The following is a 22,436-nucleotide window of genomic DNA, read 5'->3' as shown; positions in this document are numbered from 1 at the left end:
TGTTTGAGTTTGTTCTGTTAACAACTGAATTGTATTTGTTATGTTGATTTTAGTTTGGGCCCAATTTATCATTTTTGGATTTTCTTTGTAGACTATAGTTTTTGAATTTTCTTCAACGTCTCTCTGGCTGGTTAATGCAAAACCTTCACAGAGTTTTAATTGGTGAACACGCCTTGTCAAACACTAGTGAAAATTTTTGAGGAGTTTGTAAAATGAATTATCTGACAATCATAAGAGTAAAATGAGATAAGGAGCTTTAAAACTGTAACGTTTTGGGAAAATAGTAATCTTGCAGATTTAAAGCATGCTAACATAAATTGTTTTGTTTGTTTTGACGAGTTTACCTTTTGGGAAAAAGGCAGCATTGAATTTGGTAGAATTTCTCAGGGAACATCATAAACCTGTTTTATCAACATCGTTATTTAAAAGTCGTAGAAATGTGATGCATTAGCAGATAATGCATCAACAGGGGGGAGAATATTGTTATAGGTTTATCTTTTATATTACTTAAATAAAATTTTTTATTTTTGAAGAACATGTTTGATCTGTGTTACACATAGAAAAGTGAAAGGAAAGATATGGTCGGGTGAAAGATGTTTCTTTTGAATGGTTTTGAGTCGTTCTCCATTAAAAGATGTTCTGACAAGGGGGCTAAAATATTTTGTAACCAATAGATAACAAATTTATAGCGATTACTGAAGCATATTTTGGTAAATTAACTTGGGGAAAAAATTATAGAAATTAAAAGATATTATTGTGTTAGCCATTTTTCAGAGCATTAATTTAATGGAGCAAGAATGCTTTAAGAGATGTTTTGCAGAATCTGTTATTGATTAAAGTTATCACTAAGCAGTAAAAGTACTCAGGTGGGATTATCATGATTTTTCTAAACTTGATTTTTGTTTTGATTTACATCCATTTAAAACGATTTTGAATAAAACTTTAAATTCGACGACAAGTAAAAGCCTAGGTAAAATTAGTATATTTTGAAAATGTCTGGATTTGTTTCATTATAATTTCTCCAAGTCTAACTTTTTGAATTTTGTTTAAGGAAAACATGTTGAATGTTTTAGACAAATAACCAGTAAGATCCAGTTTGTACTATAAAAGTAATTTAAACTGGACTGTCTAATACACATTGATATTCATTGTTTTGATGATAAATGTAAACTGTACAACTGCAGCAAATTTTAAGCTTTTGTTTATTGTTTTGTTTTGTTTGTTTAGTTTTATTTTATAAGATTGGTTTAAGAGAAAGATCTGCATATGTTTAACATTTTGGTAAAACATTAGTTTGGAAACATGTCTTTTGAAGCTGGCGATTACAGGGTTTTGTGCATTAATTTCTCTGTTATTACCTGTATCTGTATATCCTACATCTGCGGAAAAACTGATACTCTCTTTGTCTAGTGTTTTTTTTCAGAAGAGGCAACACTTACAGAAACGTGAAGTGACATGGAAAAATACAGATATTGATCCGACATACATCGATGCCATCGGAGTCCCTCGTGAAGTGCCTGATGAATATAAATTAGTTGATCAGGTTGAGGCTGGTTTTGAATCTACAATTTGTTGGTGGTGCACGATTGACAAAAACGTAGACAGAATAAATTGCATCCATTACAATGTACAAAAGACTGGGCAACTGGACACAGGCTGGGTTCGAGGCAATCCATGAACAGCTGGCTGCTACTTCACTGATGGCTTTTCAGAACTACATAGCTTTTGACATGCTGCTGGCTGAGAAAGGAGGGGTGTGCATGATTTTTGGAGAAAAATGTTGCACATTTTTACCAAACAATACAGCAGCTGATGGAAGCTTAACGAAGGCCATTATAGGGCTACGCACCCTTAATGGCAAACTGTAGGAACACTCTGGAGTGGATACTTCCATGTGGGATGCATGGATGGATGCCTTTGGGAAGTATTAGAAACCTTGTGTCCTCTGTCTTAGTAACAATTGCAGTATTTGCTGCAATTTTGACTTTGTGTGGATGTTGTTTTGTTCCGTGCCTGCGTTCTTTGTTTAACCGTCTCATTACCACAGCGATTTCACCCATGGAGGACCAGATGGCACAGATGTATCCTTTATTAGAGAAAAAAGCTGATGTTGACAAAGAATACTCTGATGATGACTCTTCTGACAGGTATCCAGATCCTAATTTTTGGACTGGGTATAACCCCTGAGTGTAAAAATGTTTGCTTTCCAAAAAATCATCTCCCAGTTGAAAATCATTTGAAGTGACTGGTTTTGAAGGGATATGAGAAGTACACCAAATATCTGATAAACAGGAGGGAAATGTTGGGTAAATTGTATTTTTAGTAATTATCAAATATTCGTTGTATTATGTAGTCTTGTAGTTACATTTAGATATTGTTTGCTTATATGCTTTTACTCTTTATTCTTAGTATAAGTAATGTTTCTGTGTGTTAAATAACTTTGATTCTATCCTGAGACTTCCCTGGGAAATAGAGGTGACAGCTACCCTCGGCAGCTGTTGTCCTGCAGGACTTCCTACAAGACGGAGGTGTTAATTGCTCCCAGCAGAGTTTTACAGGCCTGACAATAAACTCTGCTCTGTGCTGCTTTGTGATACAAAGCCGTTGCTTTGAAGCTATGCAATGTGTCTTGTTTCACACCGGGCCTGGAGCAAGAAAGATTTAGAGTATAGATAACATGTGTCTAGAAGTGAATGTTATTTAGCGCTGCAACCATGTGATGAATGCTTTGACTCCACCCTTTTTAGAGTTGCAGCGCCCCTTGTGGCAGGGTTCCTAAAGATCAATAAAAGAGAGGAACAGACAGATGTGTGGCAGAGCAGGTCGAAGATTTGTAACTGTAAACACATCTCTGTCTGCTCTCCTCGCGAGTATAACAGAATCTAACTCTCTTGTCTTTCCTGTATTTGTTCAAATTGTCTCTAATAGGTATTTAGACCTGACAACTTCCACTTGCAATTTATTTAACATGTAACAAGACATTTTCCCAGATCACAAGTGAGATGATCTCCCAATGCAACTACTAAATTTTCATCAATATTAAGGAATTATTCATTTAAAACCAGCTCTTATATCTTACTGAATAGTTACTTACTAGTTAAGTGGAGGTGGGTAGAGTAACCAAAAATGTGACTCAAGTAAGAGCAGAGATACTTCATAATATAATTACTCAAAGTGCAGCGTAGTAAAAATACTCCTAAAAGTAATTTTTTTCTAAAAAGCTAAATGTACTGAGTGGTTGGTGTAGAGCAGGGGTCTCAAACTCCAGTCCTCCAGGGCCGCAGTCCTGCAGTTTTTAGATGTGCCACAGGTACAAAACACTGGAATGAAATGTCTTAATTACCTCCTCCTGGTGTAGATCAGTTTTCCAGCCTTAATGACCTAATTATTCTATTCAGGTGGAGGCAGATGTAAATGTTGCAGGACGGCGGGCCTCCAGGACTGGAGTTTGACGCCCCTGCTGTAGAGTCTGGCTCTCTGAGGTTTTTTTTTTTTGTCTCACCCTCCAGTGGAGCGTCGGTCGGATTGTTCCCTCCCCACGTCATTGTCGCTGGACTCCTGCCTCTCCACTCGGTGGCGCTCTCTCTCTCTCCGCCGGCCTTCGTGTCCTTCCTGTTCGCTGGACGTCTGCCGCTCCAGCGTCCGCCTGTCGCGCCGTCCCGCCTGCTCCCTCCAGACTTCCTGCGGAAGCTCGTCGCGCCGCGCCTGGATCAGCTGCTCGCTGGACAGCTGCCGCTGGTACGCCTGGACCTGCGGCTCGGCGCGGCCCAGCGGGTCGGTTCTGGACCCGCGGGGCCCCCTGGTGGGCTCACTGTGCAGCCGCTCCCGGCCCGGCTCCTGGAGCACCACCTCCGCCATCACCGCCACCTCTGCGCGCTCCTCTCTCTCCCTCCCTCGCTCTCTCCCTCTCTCCAGGCGGCTCGCCACGATCAGCGGCGTCACCGCGTCATCCAAGTGTTTGATCTTCGGTTGCCGTAGATACGGCGACGTCTTCGCCTCCGGCTGCAGGTAGCTCATGGCTTTCGTCGCCTGTTCCTTCGCCGTGCTGGCGCTTTCCCGCATCTGATTGGCTGAAACCAACATGGCCGCCGTGGCGACGGAGGCAATGGATGAAGCGGCCGGCTGGACGGCCACCACGCCGCCGTGCCGGTAGCCGGAGCTGTTGACGACGGCGGAGGCAAGCCGGCGGGCGGCCGCCGACGGGGACGGCGTGGGCGTGGCGGGCGAGGGCGACGGCGGTGTGGTGGCTTCGTTCTGCTCGTAGATGGTCTGCCTCATGACGGGGGAGACGGGGAGGCGGGGCAGCGCAGCCGGGCCCGGCGCCGCGTCCTGAGGGTCCAGGAAGACTTTACGGCCCAGCAGCGGCGTCGGCGGCAGCTTGCTCTGCTCCGCTCTCAACTTTTCCACCTGGAAAAGGTAAAAAACAAGTTTAGAAGTAAAATGAAGCTTCACGTTGTTGTTTGTGAAATAAAAACGTATAAAATTTCCTCCTGTGGAAAAAAGATTAAAAATAAACAAAAATTTGAGAGAGAAAAATGGGAAACTCCACAGGGTTCAAATATCAAGGTTATGATATTTCACTGAAGCAACAATAAATGTAGTTTACAGTCAAAATGAACTAAATTCCGGTTATATAGTCTGTCGTAAAAAAACTTATTCATTTTTCAGTCATATTTTCAACAAATATCTTTTATAAATGTTACAGTTTTAAACTAAATACTTAGTCTGAGGGTAAATATTTAGTTACCATCTTAAATGTTTAGTTTGAAACAAAATATTTAGGTTCAATCTAAATACGTAGCTTGATATATACGTATAGTTAAATGTATAGTTTGAAGATACAAAATATTTACCTTCAAGAAAAAACATATTTAGATCAGAGCTAAGACATTTATTTTGAAGCTGAATATATTTTTTTAGGTAAATATTTAAGTAGCAAGGGATAAATTTTGCGTTTTTCAAACTATGTATCTACCTAAATATTTAATAGTCAAACTAAACGTCAAAATTAACTTAATAATAAGTTAATATGTAAACTCCCTAGCTGATAAGCAGTTTCAGTATTTTGGACCGACTCGGTGTTCACGGCGGGTTTTACCGTAGTGAGACGCCGCAGCGAGCTGAATCTCTCCTCCCAGGTGGCGGCGGCTTTCCGGAAGGCTTCGTGTCGGCGTATGAGCTGCTCCACCTCGTCCACGCTGCCGCCCAGCTCCTTGCTGCTGATCAGCGGTTCCTGAGCCGTCAGCCAGGCCTCCGCCACCATCGCCTCCTGGGCGAACTGGTGAACCTCCAACACTGGTGGCAAAACGGAAGGAACAGGCAGAGTTTTTAAGAACAGAAAGTGTGATAAGGTCTCCATTTACGACGGGTTTTTTGTGCTCACGTTGCTGGAGGAACTCCCAGTGTTTGTCCCACTTCTCTGAAAGCTCACGCTGCTTCGCAACCACCTTTTCTAGCTTCTCCTTGATCTAAAATTTGAAAACAAACATCAGAATTAGAAATCTATACAGCTCACTTTTGGAAAAAGTGAGCATTTACTTCAAATACACCAGATTAAATCTAATTAGCAGCAGTAATTGGAATTAATAAGCTTCTCACAAAAATTGGGAGTTCATTTTTCAGTCATATTTTCACAATGCTGTGGCGACCTGTCCAGGGTGAACCCGCTTCTCGCCCAGAACGTTAGCTGGAGATAGACACCAGCACCTCTCCCAACCCCACTAAGGACAAGGGTGTTAGAAAATGGATGGATGGATTTTCACAATGTCCATCATTCATTTATAAATGTCACAATTTCAAAATAATTAAGTTAGCAAGCTACATAATTAGCCAACCAAATATTTAGGTACAAACTCATTTTTTAAAGATTTAGCTAGTTCAGAGCTGGTAAAATATTACGCTAGCTCTGAGTTAGCCAAATATACAGCTAGCTCAGAGCTAAATATTTATCTTGGAGCTAAATGGTTAGCTTGCACACTAAACATTTATGATGATAAATATTTAACTTGTTTACTAAATATTTAGCTTCAAACTGAGTAGCTTGCTAGCTAAATATTTAGCTCAAAGCTCAATATTCAAATATTAAGCTAGCTCAGAGCTAATGAAATATTAACTACTTCAGTGCTAAATATTTAGCTAACTAATGCTCAACATGAACACTAAATATTCATGGAGATAAACATTTTGCTTGGTTATTAAGTATTTAGAATTCTAACTTACTATTTAGCTTCAAACTAAATAGTTAGCTTGTTGGGTAAATATTTAGCTTCAAATTAAATATTTAAATATTTAGGTAGCTCTGAGCTAAATATTTTGTTTGGAGCTAAATAGTTAACTTGCATACTAAATATTTATGGAAATAACTAATCAAATTTTAGTTAGCAAACTAAATATTGCTTATTAAATATTTAGCTTACTAGCCAAATATTGAAACTAAATATTTAGCTTGCAAAATAAAAATTTAGTTTGGAGCTAAATATTTAGTCTGTAAACTAAGAATGGACTAAAGACTCAGAAATCTATTGTAAAAATGTTGTGGTAGGAAGCCTGAAACGTGACGGTGATCAATTCTGGTGAGAATTGTCCACATCTGCCTCCTGTAGAATACGAACATCTCGTCTGATATCGCTGCATCATTTGCCTAACACTGATGTCTGCTGGCGTTATTTTTATGTAATCTCACCTCTTCAGCTGCAGGGTTTCTAGCAGCCAGCAGCATTTTTCCCATTTCGATGCACTCCAGCGTGCTCTGGCTGCGGGCCTCCACTTCGCTCTTCAGGCTCTGGTGGTAGTTCATCAACACCTCCACCGACGACACGTCCCTGCAGGAACCACAGAACCATCACATCTGCTCTGCATTTACAGGCCACCATGTTGCTCTAAGCCTTTTGACAACTGAATATTCTTCAGAACTAAACATTGCATCACAGTTTAAACATAATTTGGGTCAGTTATCAAGTTACAAAAGAAAAAAATGGGTGTTTATTTTTCCAAATCACATTTTCACCATGTCAACTGAATGACATTGATCAAAATGTGGCTTTAAAATAAATATTTTTAAAATAAATATTTAAATAAATGTTTAAAAAAAACATAAATAATCATGAAAATAAACCTCCAGCTGTTGGACTTTTCTGCACACCTGGGTTTCTCCCCGGTGCCGATCTGACAGATGATGGACTCCATCCACATGATCTGATCCCGGACCATGCTGAAGAACCTCAGCTTGTCCGTTTCCGTGGTGATCTGCAGCCGGCACTCTTCACAGGAAGTCAGCAGCTCCTTCCAGCACTGCATCACTTCGTGCTCACGGCAAGCGATGGCTTCGGCCTTCTCGCCTGCATACACCGTCCTCAGCTGGGCCGCGCTTTCCTGCAGCTGACGCACCTGGGGAAATAACGTAGCGATGAGTAAACGGACCGGGTTTAAGATCAGAATGACGCAGCGAGTGCAGCTGCTCAGGACATTTTGGGGCTCTGCACAGAGCAGCTGTGTTTTCTCCATTAGTGCTCAGGAAAATTAATCACTTTCTCTGCACTGCAGGTTCTTACACAGTAATTTCGTAGTTTTGCCAGAACAAACGTCACTGTAAAAACACAGTCTTTTTAGTCTTTGGTCTACTTTCTAGTACAAATATCTTATTACACTTGAAATAAGACAAAAGTAACTTAAAAGTAACTTTTCAGCAAGATATATTTATTTCACTGATAACATGGGAAAAATTTTTCTTATAAGTGAATGAACCTGCCAGATGAACTAGAACTTGGTTGCTAGGAGACGAGCTGGGCTTGGACTACGGTTGCTAGGTAACGGCACAGTTACAGTTGATTATGAACTGGAACTTTTTCCATCAATATTAAGGAATTATTGACTTAAAACAAGCTCATATTTCTTGCTGAAAAGTTACCTGTAAGTTAGTTTTGTCTCATTTCAAGTGTGGTACAATATTTCTACTAGAAACTAGACCAAAAATCAAAAATACTTGGTAATATTTGTGTTGGTGAGGTACCAAAGTAATTTGTAGCATAAAAGATACAGCTACAATCTCTGAATGAAAGATTTTATAGGAAAATTTTTCCAGTTTTAGGAACAAAATATATATGCAAAAAGTCTTTGGTTACAAAAACAAACATTTTTCAACCACATGTGTAAAACATAAAATCTTACCCAGTTTAGTTTCTTTATTCACTTGAATTAAGACAAAACTAACTGAAGTAACTTTGGAGCAAGAAGGAGTTTATTTTAAATAAATTATTGCTTAATATCGATGAAAATTTTTTAGTTCCACTGGCAGATTATTTCACCTATAACAAAGGAAAAATGTTAAAGGTGATATAATGTAGTACTTTTAAAGGAATCTATTGACTTAAAACAAGCTCCTTTAAACTCCAAAGTTACTTGTAAGTTGGTTTTGTCTTAATTCAAGCGAATAAAGAAACTAAACCAAAAGAACTTTGATGTTTTGGTTTTGCAGTTGAGATAGCAGTATTTATTTTTGTCCAGGTTTGTTTCATTAGTTGTTTTTTTTCATTATCCTAAAGCATTGTCTGATTTTCATTTGTTAATTTTTTATCTATTATTGACTTCAAGTTATTTCAGTGACCTTTTTTGATCATTAACGAACAGGAACCAATAATTTTGTCGATCTGTGTAAGTATTGCAAAAGGTTCTCCTTGGAATTTGGTAAATTTAGAGAAGAGTTTGTCTTTAATTTTTGACTTTCTATTCACTTTCTCTTCATGTTCGTACAGGACTGTAAGTCAAGGTTAAAAAATCAAACAAGAAACGATGTAAAACCTCCCGCCAGTTTTCAGATGTAGAGCGCACAGATGCCAGAGCAGGCAGCGTGTGTCTGCTGTACCTGAGTGACCAGCAGCTGGATGTCCTGTTCGAAGCTTTGCAGGAGCCTCTGCAGCGTGCTGGTGTTGGATGTGCTGCCCTGCCGAGCCCGGACCTCTGGGATCCGCCGGTGCTTATCCTCAATCTGGGCCAATATCTGGAAATTAAGAAATATTATGTAAATATGCTGAAAGAAAAAAACTTGGGACCAAACTGATTTGGTCCCAAGTTGCAGCTTTTGTTACGTTTCCAGCTGCTGTGGTTCACTTTCACAATACAAACTGACAACAGATCCAAACTAATTGAAAAACGTGTTCCCCTCCTCACCTGTGGTGGCGCTGTCCACAGAACTACTGAAAGAAACTACATGGAAACCTCTGGAGAAGAACTGAGCACAACTGCCTTCGTTACAAAATGTAAACAAAATGGAGTGGTGGCAACGTTTATCAGTTGTAGGATTTCTCTTTTGTCTTTGATAAAAGCCCATGAGCCATTTTTACCGCTAGCGCTAGCCTAAGCCATTTGTTTTGGTTGTATTTACCCAGAATGCCTTGTGCTGTAGACCACTTCCTGCTTTTGGAGCAGTCTCCAGTACGCTTGGCGTTCACATATGCTTTCAAACTGCACCAGAGTTCACTTCATCAGAACCGAGACCGATGTTTGTAGGCGGACCAGAGTTCATTTTTGTCAATTTGTGTTTGGATTTTGTTTGTAAAATGTGAAATTGTTGAGAAACGCCAAAGAAGATGACAGGACGTTGTAGGAGGATGATGATTTCTTTTTGTTTTTTCTGGCTCCACCAGAGCTCTCACAGCATCACAAAGTTCAAAAGATGTTTTTATGTCATTCCAACATGTTAAACCCATAGTTCTAATATAAAATGGCCGACTACAATTTCCCCAGAACTTATCTGCTCCAACAACTCAGGGGGCTTGACGCTCACACACCTAAATAAGAGGCAAACGTCTCCTCTGATTGGCTGATAGATGATGAATGCTGAATTATCAATATATCTCATGCAGCTGCCATGATTTTTAATGAGTTGTCGTGTGACTTTAATTACATTTCTTATTTAATGGAGACACCGCAATTATGAAATTATGTTGTTTTGACACTAGGAGAACATCGACAAAGACTTACACAGATTTGAAACGGAAACTCAGCTACTGTCTTTGTTTTACCTCTTTGCAGTCGGAGAAGAACTTGTGCAGCTGGTGAGAAGCAGTGAGCATCTGCGCTCGGGTCTCCATGAGCTCCAGCAGGTCGGCCCAGGCCTCGTTGACCCCGTCCTTCCACTCGGCGATGGTGGCGGCCTCAGAGTGGCCATAGTCGATGAGCTCGTCCACCATCTGATTGACGGCCGTCACGCGCTCCTGTCCCACACTTCCTGTCTCCGACGCAAACTCTGTGAACTTTTCCTGGAGGACCTGGAAGCATTTCAAAAATGAAACAAACTATTGTTTTTATTTGTCATATAATAATTAGAGATGCTATTTACTAGGTGTTCACCTACAGCAAATAACTAAGACATTTCATTATTTTTATAGCAAGACATATAAAGTTGGGACTAAGAGAGAAAGTAAGCAACACCAACAGGGAACTAAATACAAAAAACAGCGGCAACAAATAACATGATATTTTATTTTATAAATCATCCAACTATGGCTTATTTTAGTAAACTTTATTCTATTTGATATTTTTCTGAGGTTTTAATTCTCAATTTCAAAGAACTTGTAAAGGTGAAATGTGACAGAGGAAACTGCTGAGTCACTGGTTGCTATGGCGATTCCCTCCCTTTCTGAGGCAATAGACCCTTTTCACAGTTAAGGCCGTTATGACTCGAAGCAGTGCATCTTTACTTCCGGTGTGATTTTGCCTCGGGAAACCTGACTGAAAAATTCCTGGATACTCATTATCTTAAGGTCATAATTAAAGGAAAAGTTAATAACAGCATTTAAGTGTTAGATAGCCGTTATCAGTCATTGGTAAATATTCTCCAATGGCAAATAAAGGAAACAGGAAACAGTCTCCGATCGGAAAGTATATTATATTTTGTCAAACAATATATTTAAAATAAATAATCAGTTTTGCAAACTTTACTCAGTCCTGCATGTCAACTATTTTTAAAAATGTTTTTGGTATCCAAAAATAATAGCAGAAAAAGCCCAGAAGATATACAAATTTAAAAAAATGATTCCAAATGTCCGCCTCATCCCCAGACTTGTGAAAAGCAAACTCACGGAGACGTGCTCAAAGTCCTGGCCCAGTTCAGGCGAGCTGGCCACCACTTCCCTCTGGGCGATCCACTGCTCCAGCTCGTCCACCTCCCTGTTGAGCTGGTACAGCCAGTACTGCTGCTCCAGGCGGCTCTTCCTCTCCTCCACCAGGTCCTTCAGAGACACGTACAGACGGTCGATCTGCGACTGACGCTTGCTGATCCGTTCGCTGTGGGCGAAAGCACAAAGACAGGAAAGATGCTAACTTTAAATCCCTTAATGTCCAGTGGAATAAACTTATATCAAACAACGTGTTTCATGTTGATTCAGTTTCTTAGTAAATAGGGACGATAAAACATTTTACTCAAGAGAAGATTTCAATGCAAACATAAATTAAGATAAATAAACAAGAAGCTTTTCAAATAATGAGCGACTTGAATCCTGTTCTGAGAATACACACAAAAAAATTCAAAGTTTAACACAGTCAATATTTAGGACGTTTACAGATCAATAATTACATGAAGCTCCCTTTCTGCTGGAATCAGACAATGTTTTTTCAAAAGTCTTATTATTACTCATGACAAAAATATAATTCAGAAAGCATATTTTTAGAAATGCAACTTCTTTAATTTATATCATGTTTATATAAATGTAATATGTACATTTTATATTTATTTTATGAATAAATATTTAATTTATATACAGATACATTACATATACTATATATAACATTTATTTATTTTTTACATATTTATTTTTAAAATATTGTTTTGCTTGTAGCTGTCCAGGTAAAAGGAAAATGTTTTGCAAAAAAAATATAAAATAATAACAATTAAATTCACAAATAATTTACTGATCACAAAGGGAAACTAAATCAAATGATTCAAATTAAAAGAGGCAAAAATATAAATGTTTTCTGTCCTCAGTTACTTTCAACTTGACAGTTTTGGGCCATGCGGTTAAATGTTTGGACGTCGCTGCTCTGACTGGTTGTGATGGGAGATAATCTGTCAGATTAGGTGTTATGGAGCTCACCTGTCTGGATGTCCCATCTCCAGCAGCTGGCGACATTGCTGCGACAGCAGGCCGATGGTCTCAGCATAATCCTCGATGGTTTGTTCCAGCAGCAAATGTTTCTTCAGCAGCTGCAGCGTGCTCGGCTCGTCCTGAAGTGTAAACACGGAGTTATTCACAGAAGCTGCGTTTCCATAACAAATGGTTGTAAAACTTTGTCTATATTCTGCTAATCTTGAAAAAACACAATTTCGCAACGGCAGCGTTTCCATTAAATAGGAAATGCAATTAAAAATCCCACGCCACTAAATTTGTTCACATGATAATTCATTAAAAAACCTGCACGTTTCCATTAAGCAAAGTTATTTTTTAAATGTCAAATTGTGCAATTTTACTAAATTTACAAGCGTGCACAAAACTTAAAGACTCCGCTAATGTCGCTAATGTTTCCAAGAAATGAAGTTAAAATCGAACGTCATTAAAAAAACATGCAACGCCATCATCCTCCAACCATTTCCTGTGATCATCTTCTTTGTCATTTCTGCCAGTAGTAACTTCCTGTTGGTGATCATGTGACGCGAAAAAAGTGTTTCCATAAATACAGTAATTTCAATATAGCCAAAAAAAACAACTCTTTCTGTTTTTACTAAACACTTTAGTTTCTTTAGATTTGTTTTTTAAATTGCCGTATTTCCATTAAGGACATTTATTTTCCAAATTCCAAATTGTGCAATTTTAAGGTCAATGGAAACGCAGCTAGAGGCAACATTGGTAGTTGATCATGTGACTCGTTTGATGTGAAAAAAAATGTTTCCATTGAAGTTTTGCAAACTAATTCAATTTCGATACGGCCAAAAAAAACCCAACTTCATCCTAACCGCAAAACTTATCAAAAATTTTTTTTTTCCAAAACAGCATTATTCCATGAAGTGAATTTATGTTTGAAATGTCAAATTACGCAATCATATGGTCAATGGAAATACAGCTTCTGACTCTCAAACATTCGTATTCCAGTAAAGCGTCAACCGATGCACCTTTCCCTTCTCCTCGTTCATCATGTGCAGCTCCTGCTCGCTCAGCCAGGCCTCGACCTCGGCCGTGTCGAAGTAGTACTGCTGGGCTTGGTACATGGCGTCCAGAACCAGCTGCCTGCGCTCCGTCTCGGCCCACAGCAGGGCCCACAGCTGGGCCAGCTGGTCGTGGCCCGCCCTGACGCAGTCGGCCTCTGGGCTCCTGATGGTGGCGATGATCCCTGCCCTCTCCAGGACGTCTTCTATTCTGCTCCTGTGGCCCTCCAGCTCCCTCTGGAGCGTCTGCAGCAACACAGTAAACTGTTCGCTTCAGAATTTATACATCTGTTTGAAAACAGAAACTTTATTTGCGTAACAAAAACGTTACAGCAAAAGGAATCGCATTTCCAAAGACCCACTTTGTGATGCATTGACATAAATTCAACATGTAAGAAATTTGTAAAATTAGACCCAGAAATTAGGCAAACTACTGTACATCTAATACATGGCGAATGGAGGCTCGGATGTTTTTTCTAAACATTTTCTGTTAAGTTTTTACTGAACAAGCGACTGCAACAGCTGTTCGTATCCTAGCAACCTAAAAACAACAGAAGGCAAGACAGCGACAAAAGACAAACCTGTTAAGCATTCTTCAAAATAAAAGACTTCCTCTCTCCAAATAAATCATGCTTTGCAATGAAATACATTTCACTTCAGCTTTTTGTAACTACTGTATGTACAATAATGTTAAATTCAGTGGAAAAATAATAATCATGAACATTATGACTAACATGTAGGAGTTCCACGTTAATAATTTTTTTCTGTACGATAAATTGTCCCAGGAGTTATTGTGATAAAGGATAATATTGTTGTATTGAGATCATTTTCAAGTAATATGATGGTAATGGCATAATGATGCAAGAATAAAGATCAATAAATTTTACATTCTAATGAACATTTATCACTGGAACTGGAAGACTTTTCAAATATCCAAAATTAAACTAAATTATCCTTCAAATTTTGTTATCCAATTTTTGGATGGAAAGAGAAAATTGATAAATCATGCAAATAAGAATTATTGAGTTTGGCTTAATTTATCATGCGATTGATTGATTTATTGCTCATTGCAGCCTTCCAATTAACATATAACTGTAAATATCAATATGTGTATTTGCTCATCATTTACACTATAATGGCCTAGTTCAGTGATAGTAAATTATGTCATGAAAAATTTGATTTATTAATTAAAGAGTAAGATTTTTAAATATTTTCAGATGCAGGTAATGCATCCATGAGGATGGAAAAGCTCTATGAAGTCTAAATAATAACAACACATGCTGTTTTTTACCTGGTTCTTCTTCATGAGCTGCTGGACGGCTTGCAGCGATGAGCCGTGCTCCTGGTTCATGGCCAGAGGGAGGCGCTCCTGGACCCACAACTAAAGAAACAAACAGATAAAAAGATAAAAGAAAACTTTTATGCAAAATTCACATTTTTATACGTTTTTTTTCTCCCCTCCAGGGGGTCTTTTGTGGGTCCCTTATATGAAAGTAGGCTGACAGGAAAGGGGGGAAGACATGCAGCAAATGTCGCTGGGTCCGGGAATCGAACCCGCGACAGCCGTGTCGAGGACTCAAGTACAGTGTACAGTAACGGCTGGAAAATACCACAGAAGAACAAACTTGTTGTTTGTGCAGGAGGCTCTACTTCTGCTTTTCAAAGGCCTATGGTTATATAGTTATGCATCTGTAAATAGTAAGTTGGGGAGGCGTGGCCAGCAGCAGCTCATTTGGATTGAAAGTGACAGAAGCCCTAAAACAGCTCATTCTGAAAGAAGCTCAAAAAAGGCAGAACTAAGCTGGATAAAATCTCATTGTAAGAATGATTTTGTACAAAAAAGTCAACATGCTTTGTATAGGCCGTAGACCTATTCTAACCTGTTTAAAGAAGCATAACAGGTCACCTTTAATATTGAACGTTATAGAGAAAACTCAAATTACAAAGAAAAGGTCATGATAAAGGTTTAACATTTATAATAATGTGAAATTATCTCAATATAATCACACAGTGAAGCAGCAGCAGTCCTAACTTTGTTCCCATGTCCTTAAAGGTCTGTGTCTCCTACTCACAATCTCGTCCTCCAGGTCTCGCCCAACTTGATGGACCTCCTTAGACGCTAGAAGAAGGCGCCGCCTCTCCTTCAACGGCTCAATGAGTCGGGCCATCCTGGTCTCCACGGCGGCCTGCCGCTCCACCACCGTGCCCTGGATCTGTGTCTGTTGCGGGATGGAAGCCGTCTGGACCTGGAGCTGCCCCGCCTCCTTATACCACTCCTCCATCTGGGTCTCCATGGTCTGACAGAGAGGAAGAAGGAGAGGAAGATGGACCGGTAGGATGGTTGTTATTTTAAAAGAAATGTACCATTTTTGTTCCACTTTTCCCTAAAAATGCAAAACAAATGTGCCCAAAATTCAGCAAAGCGATAAATGGCAGATGGACGTGAGGTGTGATGAAGGTTACTGTACCACTTAGCAGGATGGATTCTGGGTAATGGAGTTAGATTTGGAGTTAAGATGGCGGTGTAAAGCAGTGCAAGTGGCAGGCGTGCCAAAGGAAGCTGTAAGCAGCAGAGTAGGAGACGCCAGGTGAAAAGATAAAGAAAAGAAAGAGGAAGTTCTGTTTAAAAGCCTCCAGATAACCAATGTGGGAGAAATCTGCAGGGACCAACAGAACTTTAAAAATATATAAATAGTTTAGGAATGACAAGTCAATAAAAAGGGTTAATGTGGATAGCATGACAAAAACAGATCTACTAATTTCACTGTCATTATTTCCTTTCTACGTACAGTAGATGTACATATTAGTGTTGCGCAAGTTACTTTTAAAAAGTAATTAGATATAGTTACTATAATACTATGTTGTAACAGATGTGTCATTGACACAAAGTGGTTCAATTTATCAATTTAGCATTAGCTTCCACTAAATACTGTGTTATAGCGCTCTAGCATTAGCTATAGCTAAATACTGTGTTATAGCGCTCTAGCATTAGCTATAGCTAAATACTGTGTTATAGCGCTCTAGCATTAGCTATAGCTAAATACTGTGTTATAGCGCTCTAGCATTAGCTATAGCTAAATACTGTGTTATAGCGCTCTAGCATTAGCTATAGCTAAATACTGTGTTATAGCGCTTTAGCATTAGCTATAGCTAAATACTGTGTTATAGCGCTCTAGCATTAGCTATAGCTAAATACTGTGTTATAGCGCTCTAGCATTAGCTATAGCTAAATACTGTGTTATAGCGCTCTAGCATTAGCTTCCACTAAATACTGTGTTATAGCGCTCTAGCATTAGCTTCCACTAAATACTGTGTTATAGCGCTCTAGCAAAAGCAGAATTAATGTTTATAATGAGTCCTTTAGGTTTAGTGCAGCTACCTTCATATTGAGAATGTGTTTAATTTCTAAATCTAATGTTTAATTCATTAATTAAATGTATTTCTAATGAATTAAAGTTCTTTTAATTCATTAGAAAAATATCTGACAAACAAACCCCTCTAACTGCTGATGGAAACCAGTTAATTATTGGTTTCAAGGTCAGCAGGGAGCCATAAATTTCCACGTACATGTAGCTTCTTGAGCTGCTTGTTGACGGTGGTGAGGTCCTGACCCTGGTCCACGTAGGCCAGCTGCCCCTCCAGCTGCCCCAGCCGCTGGTCCAGGCTTTCGTAGCTCTGAACCAGCAGGTCCGCCTTGTTGGCCTCAAACAGCTGGCGAGCTTTGGCCTGAGTGGTGCTCTCCAGGTCCAGCCAGCACTCCCGGATCTCCTCCAGCTTCTTCCGGACCACCGGGCTCAGCTCCGGCTTTTCCTTTATCAGCTGCTGCCCTTCCTGGATGGACGAGAGACGAAAAGAGGTGTTAAAGAAATAATGATAGAAAATTTTTATTTTTAACTCATTCTGGGGTGGAAAATGTTAAAAGACAATTTTTTGAATTTCATCACATCACCAAATATTGCCTTTGTGGTGTTTTATCATAATGGTGTGCAGATGACATCATCACCTTCATCTTTTTCAGATTTCTGCTCCTTTTGAACTTCACCCCCATCGGATGAACAGATGGACCGTCATTCTTTACATTCACCTGCTCCACTTCATTTATTTTTCATTCAACCCGTCTGCACTAAAATCCGTCTCCTGTTTAATTCAGACCGATCCAGCAGAGCCAATGTGTTTTATATGAGCTTCAGAGGGAAAAAGGCGTTAAAAATAAAGAAAATATCTCCAGTCTCTTACATAATTAATAGTACAGCTAGTATATGTATGTAGAATTATTAAAAATAAAGTAAAACAAGTAAAATATATCAGACTCATAGGCAAGTGAACATAAATAAGAATAAAGTAGAAAAAAAAACCTAAATGAAAAAGAATCAAACAGACTGTTTTCACAGCTCACAGTCAGGTAGACTCCGTTCGATTTAGGACCAAAATTTCAACATTTGTTACATTTTCAGCTGCTGTGTTTCACTTTCACACTTCACTGAGTCAAATAATCCAATCCCTTTGAGCAACCTGTTCCCTTCCTCCCCTGTGGGGGCACTACACCAAGAACCACTGAGGGAAATGACACGAAAACCTCTGAAAAAGACACTGAGAGCAACTTCCTTCTTCACAAAATGCAAACAAAAATGGAGTAATGTCAGATTTTAGCAGCTGGTGGATTTCTTTCAGTCTTTAGCTAAAGACTTTTAGCAATTTCTACTGTTTGTTTTAGTTTTATTTACCCAGAATGCCCTGCGCTGTAATCCACTTCCTGCTTTTGCATTGAACTTCTCCGTTTTAAAACGGAGAAGTTTTAAAACAAGCTACTATATATTCCTGAAAAGTTACTTATGAGTCCGTTTTGTCTTAAACTAGACCAAAAGTACTTTGGTAAGATTTTGTGTTTTTGCAGTGAGGTAAAATGTCACTCTACATGCCTGGAAAATAAATGACACCTCCCCTTTAAATCAAGTTAAAATGATTATTTCTGATCAATTTCAGTTTCAAAGAGAGAGTTTTTAAACATTTGGAGCTTAGCAGGGGGGTAGATTGAGACCAGCGCAGTGACTCATCATCCACAGCGGACAACACCCAGCCTGAATCACTTACATCCACACACAGCACTGCTCCAACTGCAGGGAAATTATGTTTTTAGGAGCCAGTTCAGCCATAGTATTAGTGCTTAATCTGAGCACATTAACAGAAACATCAACAGAAAGAGCATCAAAGTTAATGTATTTAACTGTAAACCTGCATTTACACACACTACATCCCTGCAAGCGCCAGTGTGACTGTGTTAGGTCAGATTTCATTGCGTTGTTGTGCTTTGTACGGGCATCCGCTGCAGTGAGTGGGAGCGCAGCGTGGGCTGGAGCAGCTTCACCCACCGCTCCGAGCTGCTGCTGCTGCAGCTGCCATGCTCAGGCTGGGAGCCTCTGCTGCACTAATCATCTGCACAGATCCCACTGCCAAGAGGAAAACCCTCTTCTATGGAGACGCAGGTCTGTTTCCCACTGAGCTGGGAAACTGATTTTGCAACAACAAAACTATTAAAGAAGCAGTATCATGCACAATCAAGCAACTATGTTAACTTCAGTTGTTTAAAAATGCTGCATGTCAAATCTGACTTTGTAATTTAATGCCTTGAAATTGGGCCTCTCTCTCTTTAAAGGGGAAGTATTATGTAAAATATAATTTTTTTTAGCTTTACATCATGTTATAAAGTTATTCCCTCATCAAAAACAAACCTGCAGTTTTGCTTGGATTCCCTCATGCACGTTTGAGAAATCCTTTAATCTCCATGGCAACCATTCAGCTCTAAAACGTCCGGTTGGACGTAGCTCCGCCTTCAAGGCACAGCTCCTCCCCCACTTGGCTCCTTGAGACTAACTAGTAGCAATTGGCAAACACCTGGTGGAACTGCTGAGCTCATTATAGGAGCTGCTTCTCAGTGAAACTCTGGTAAAAATGCTGTTAAAGGCTTAACAGAGGAGCCATGATGGGATAACTTCCTGTAGGTGGAGCTTCAGAGAGCAGGAGTTTCTTAAAGAGACAGACGCCCAATTTCAAGGCGTTAAATCAGGAAGTAACATTTCTTTAAGTCATATTTGATATATGTAGCATTTTTATAACAACTGAATGCAACAGTTACTTGATTATGCTATAAAATGACATTTTGTGCCTAGAAAGAAGATAATACCGTCTCTTTAAAAATTCTTTCGGAAACTCTGCCTTGAGGAAGTCATCACAACATGGCTCCTCTATTAAAGGAGCCATGTTTTTACCAGCATAGCTCTGAGAAGTAGCTGCTATAATGAGCTCAGCAGTTCCACCAGGTGTTTGCTAATTGTTGCAGGCTAGTCTGGAGGAGCCGCTGAATACCGTGTTTGTGTAGCTGTAGCATTAGCATACCTAATGTTTGTGATTAGTGCTTTAGCGTTAGCGCAACTAACTTTTCAGTTAGCGTTTCCCACCACTGTGTATTGTCCTTTCCAGTCTTAAGCATGCTAACTACAGTCTGTAGTCTCTGAGTTGGAGCTCTTCAGTTAGCAGAGTTTTCCATATGTACAGTACAGACCAAAAGTTTGGACACACCTTTTAATTCAATGAGTTTCCTTTATTTTCATAACTATTGACATTGTAGATTCACACTGAAGGCATCAAAACTATGAATAACACATGTGGAAATATGCACTAAACAAGAAAGTGTAAAACAACTGAAAATACCCCTTATATTCTAGTTTCTTCAAAGTAGCAACCTTTTGCTGTGATTGCTGCTTTGCACACACTCTGCATTTTCTTGATGAGTTTCAAGAGGTAGTCACCTGAAATGGTTTTCACTTCATAGGTCAACCTGCCCTGTCAGGTTAATAAGTGGGATTTATTGCCTTATAAATAGTCATGAAAATAAAGAAAACCCATTGAATTAGAAAGGTGTGTCCAAACTTTTGGTCTGTACTGTACATCAGCGACGGTTTATTCTCTAAGGATTTTGCTGATGCTCAGAAAATGTGGTCACATCGAGGACGATGATCAGTTAATTAAATGCATTTTATCAGCAGTTTTCTCTTAATTCCTACACGAGCAGCAAGGATGTATGTTACCTTCTCTAAAAATAGTCTGAAACCTATTTTGTTAATGACTGTGTGCTACCTCTATAAACAAACAAATACAACAGAAAGTGAATAAAAATGTCAGAAAGTGAGTGAAAACAGATGAAGTAAGAAGCAGCTGATTTTGTCCTTCTTAAAGTTAATGAGGTCAGCTAATTATCAAGCAGAGCGAGAATCAAAATCCCAAAGGGTTTAGGCTTAAAAGTGCAGCAAACTCTCTTTTCATCACTCTCCCTGAAGCAACGCAAGATTTAAACTTTAAATTTTCAGACAAAACAGATCAACTCCCTTTATAAACCAAATACAATCCTAGGCAGTGAGAGAAACACTTTTGTAATTTCTATCTTAGCCAAAACATAAACTTAAAGTCGTTTTTTTATTTTTCAACTACAGAAACAGACGCTATAAAATCAGCTTCGGTCTTAAGTTGTTATTTTGCATTAAGACAGGTTCACAAAAATGTTGGGTTGTGAATTCTGCCCATACAGACTGGCATCTTGTTGAGGAAGTCCAGTCACTCTGCAGCAACAGAACATCATTTATTGATTAAACACCGCATTAAGCATTCAGAACAATGCAAACGTCAGCTTATAGATCCAGATCTCTGTAGTACAGTAACACCTACTACTGTAGGCGCTTTGCTTCTTTTACTCCCTCTTCACCGTCTCTTGTCCTTTTATTCAGTTTTCGCTCAAGGAAAGACTAGATTTACGTCACATGAAAGCAGCTAATAAATTACATTTTTGCAGGATTTGAATAGGGCTGCAGTGAACAATTATTCTAATGATTTATCGATTAATCAGATTAACAATATGGCACATTTTGCAAACTTTTCACCATCTCCTTTTCTTTTATTTAGTTTTCTCTCAAGGAAAGACTGGATTCATTTCGCATGAAAACAATTAATACATAAAACAACACCTTTGCTGAAAAGCAACGATTATTTTAACGATTAATCGATTACACTAACGATTAATCGACTAATCTGAAACAACTTGGCACATATTGCAGATTTTTCATTTAAGCCTTTTTATGCAATTTTAAAATTCACTAAAAGATGCAAATAAACAAATAATCAAATTCCTTTTTTAAAATGAGAATATAAACATTGTACCTGAGGGTGCGTCTGCAGTTAAATAAATACTTATACATGTAAAAAGCTTTCTGCTGGACTTAACATTTAACATAACAACACTTACTGTGTGTTTCAGCAATTGACCTTTTTGAGTCTCTGTACACCAGTTAACAATTACTTGATTATTTCAATAATTATGCAAAAAGATGTATGTAAAAATCTGAGGACCTTGGCTGCTTTTTCAGTGATGACGAATGGTTTAGGATAATGTCAAATAATGTGAAATATATTAAAGAATCTAGAGGAAAATGTATGCACTATAAAATTGTACCTAGATTTTATTTCACCCCATCCAGGATTCATAGAATGGGTCACCTCAACAATAACCTATGCTGGAAATGCAAAACGGAATCAGGAAACTTTATACATGCGATCTGAGAATATAAATGCATTTCTCCATTCTGGAAAACAGTATTACAACACATTGGACAGTGTATAGGTGTGGAGATAACCATGTCACCAAGACTGTGCTTTTTGGGGAATCAAACGGTGATCCCTAATATATCAAAACACCAAAGCACGGTGGTGCAGGCGGGGACGGTCACAGCTGCCAGAATAATCCTCAGACTACGGAAATTTACAACTGTTAGGAATATTAAAAGCTGGTTGGAATTAATGTTGGAAAACGTTTCATATGAACAAATGCTGGTCAAGCTATATGACGACACAGAAAACTTCAGGAAATCCTGGAGCTGTTTCCTCTCCTGCAGTACTGGACAAGTAAACTCCTGTGTTTTGGAAAATACTGACGAGTGACTACTTCTGTTTACTGTGGTTGTTCCTGCTACCACCGAGGATGTTTGTATACGCTAATCTTCTGTGAAACCTTTGATTTGATATGCGCTGACCTGGTTGTTTTGTTTTATTTTGGTTTGGCTTGTTTGTGAGAGCGGTTGGAAGGGTTTATGTACGTATGTGTTCTGAAACAACAATAAAAACTTTAATAACAAAAACTAACTGATTAATCGTGATTCATCCGATTAATCGTTTCAGCTCTACTTTTAAACAATGAAAAAGAGTGAAATATCTGGCTTTTCAAGCCCAAATTTGCAGACCACTCTACAGTAATATG

At 39.0% G+C, this 22,436-nt stretch overlaps 1 protein-coding gene across 6 annotated transcripts in view; it reads right to left on the bottom strand.

The window, feature by feature from the left end:
• The window catches only part of sptbn4b (spectrin, beta, non-erythrocytic 4b), an 86,392-nt gene that overhangs the window by 15,718 nt on the left and 48,238 nt on the right, over positions 1–22,436 (bottom strand). For 4 of the 6 annotated variants that reach the window (XR_004342870.1, XM_032590909.1, XM_032590910.1 and 1 more), the window contains 13 exons: positions 16,703–16,966; positions 15,208–15,432; positions 14,427–14,516; positions 13,103–13,381; positions 12,090–12,220; positions 11,079–11,283; positions 10,020–10,265; positions 8,861–8,995; positions 7,115–7,386; positions 6,683–6,821; positions 5,384–5,468; positions 5,099–5,295; positions 3,503–4,407 (listed from right to left, as the gene is read on the bottom strand). Coding sequence is in view for 5 of the 6 variants with exons in the window: in XM_032590909.1 (XP_032446800.1) it covers positions 3,503–4,407; positions 5,099–5,295; positions 5,384–5,468; positions 6,683–6,821; positions 7,115–7,386; positions 8,861–8,995; positions 10,020–10,265; positions 11,079–11,283; positions 12,090–12,220; positions 13,103–13,381; positions 14,427–14,516; positions 15,208–15,432; positions 16,703–16,966 (3,173 nt within the window). In the remaining variant the exon portion in view is untranslated. The remainder of the gene's footprint in view (positions 1–3,502; positions 4,408–5,098; positions 5,296–5,383; positions 5,469–6,682; positions 6,822–7,114; positions 7,387–8,860; positions 8,996–10,019; positions 10,266–11,078; positions 11,284–12,089; positions 12,221–13,102; positions 13,382–14,426; positions 14,517–15,207; positions 15,433–16,702; positions 16,967–22,436) is intronic. The other 2 variants (XM_032590911.1, XM_032590913.1) reach the window with 1 other exon arrangement.

The sequence above is a fragment of the Xiphophorus hellerii genome, chromosome 18, assembly GCF_003331165.1.
Source record: "Xiphophorus hellerii strain 12219 chromosome 18, Xiphophorus_hellerii-4.1, whole genome shotgun sequence".
NCBI lineage: Eukaryota > Metazoa > Chordata > Actinopteri > Cyprinodontiformes > Poeciliidae > Xiphophorus > Xiphophorus hellerii.
Note: the sequence above shows the minus strand (reverse complement) of the source record. Positions and strands in the feature narration are given on the sequence as shown.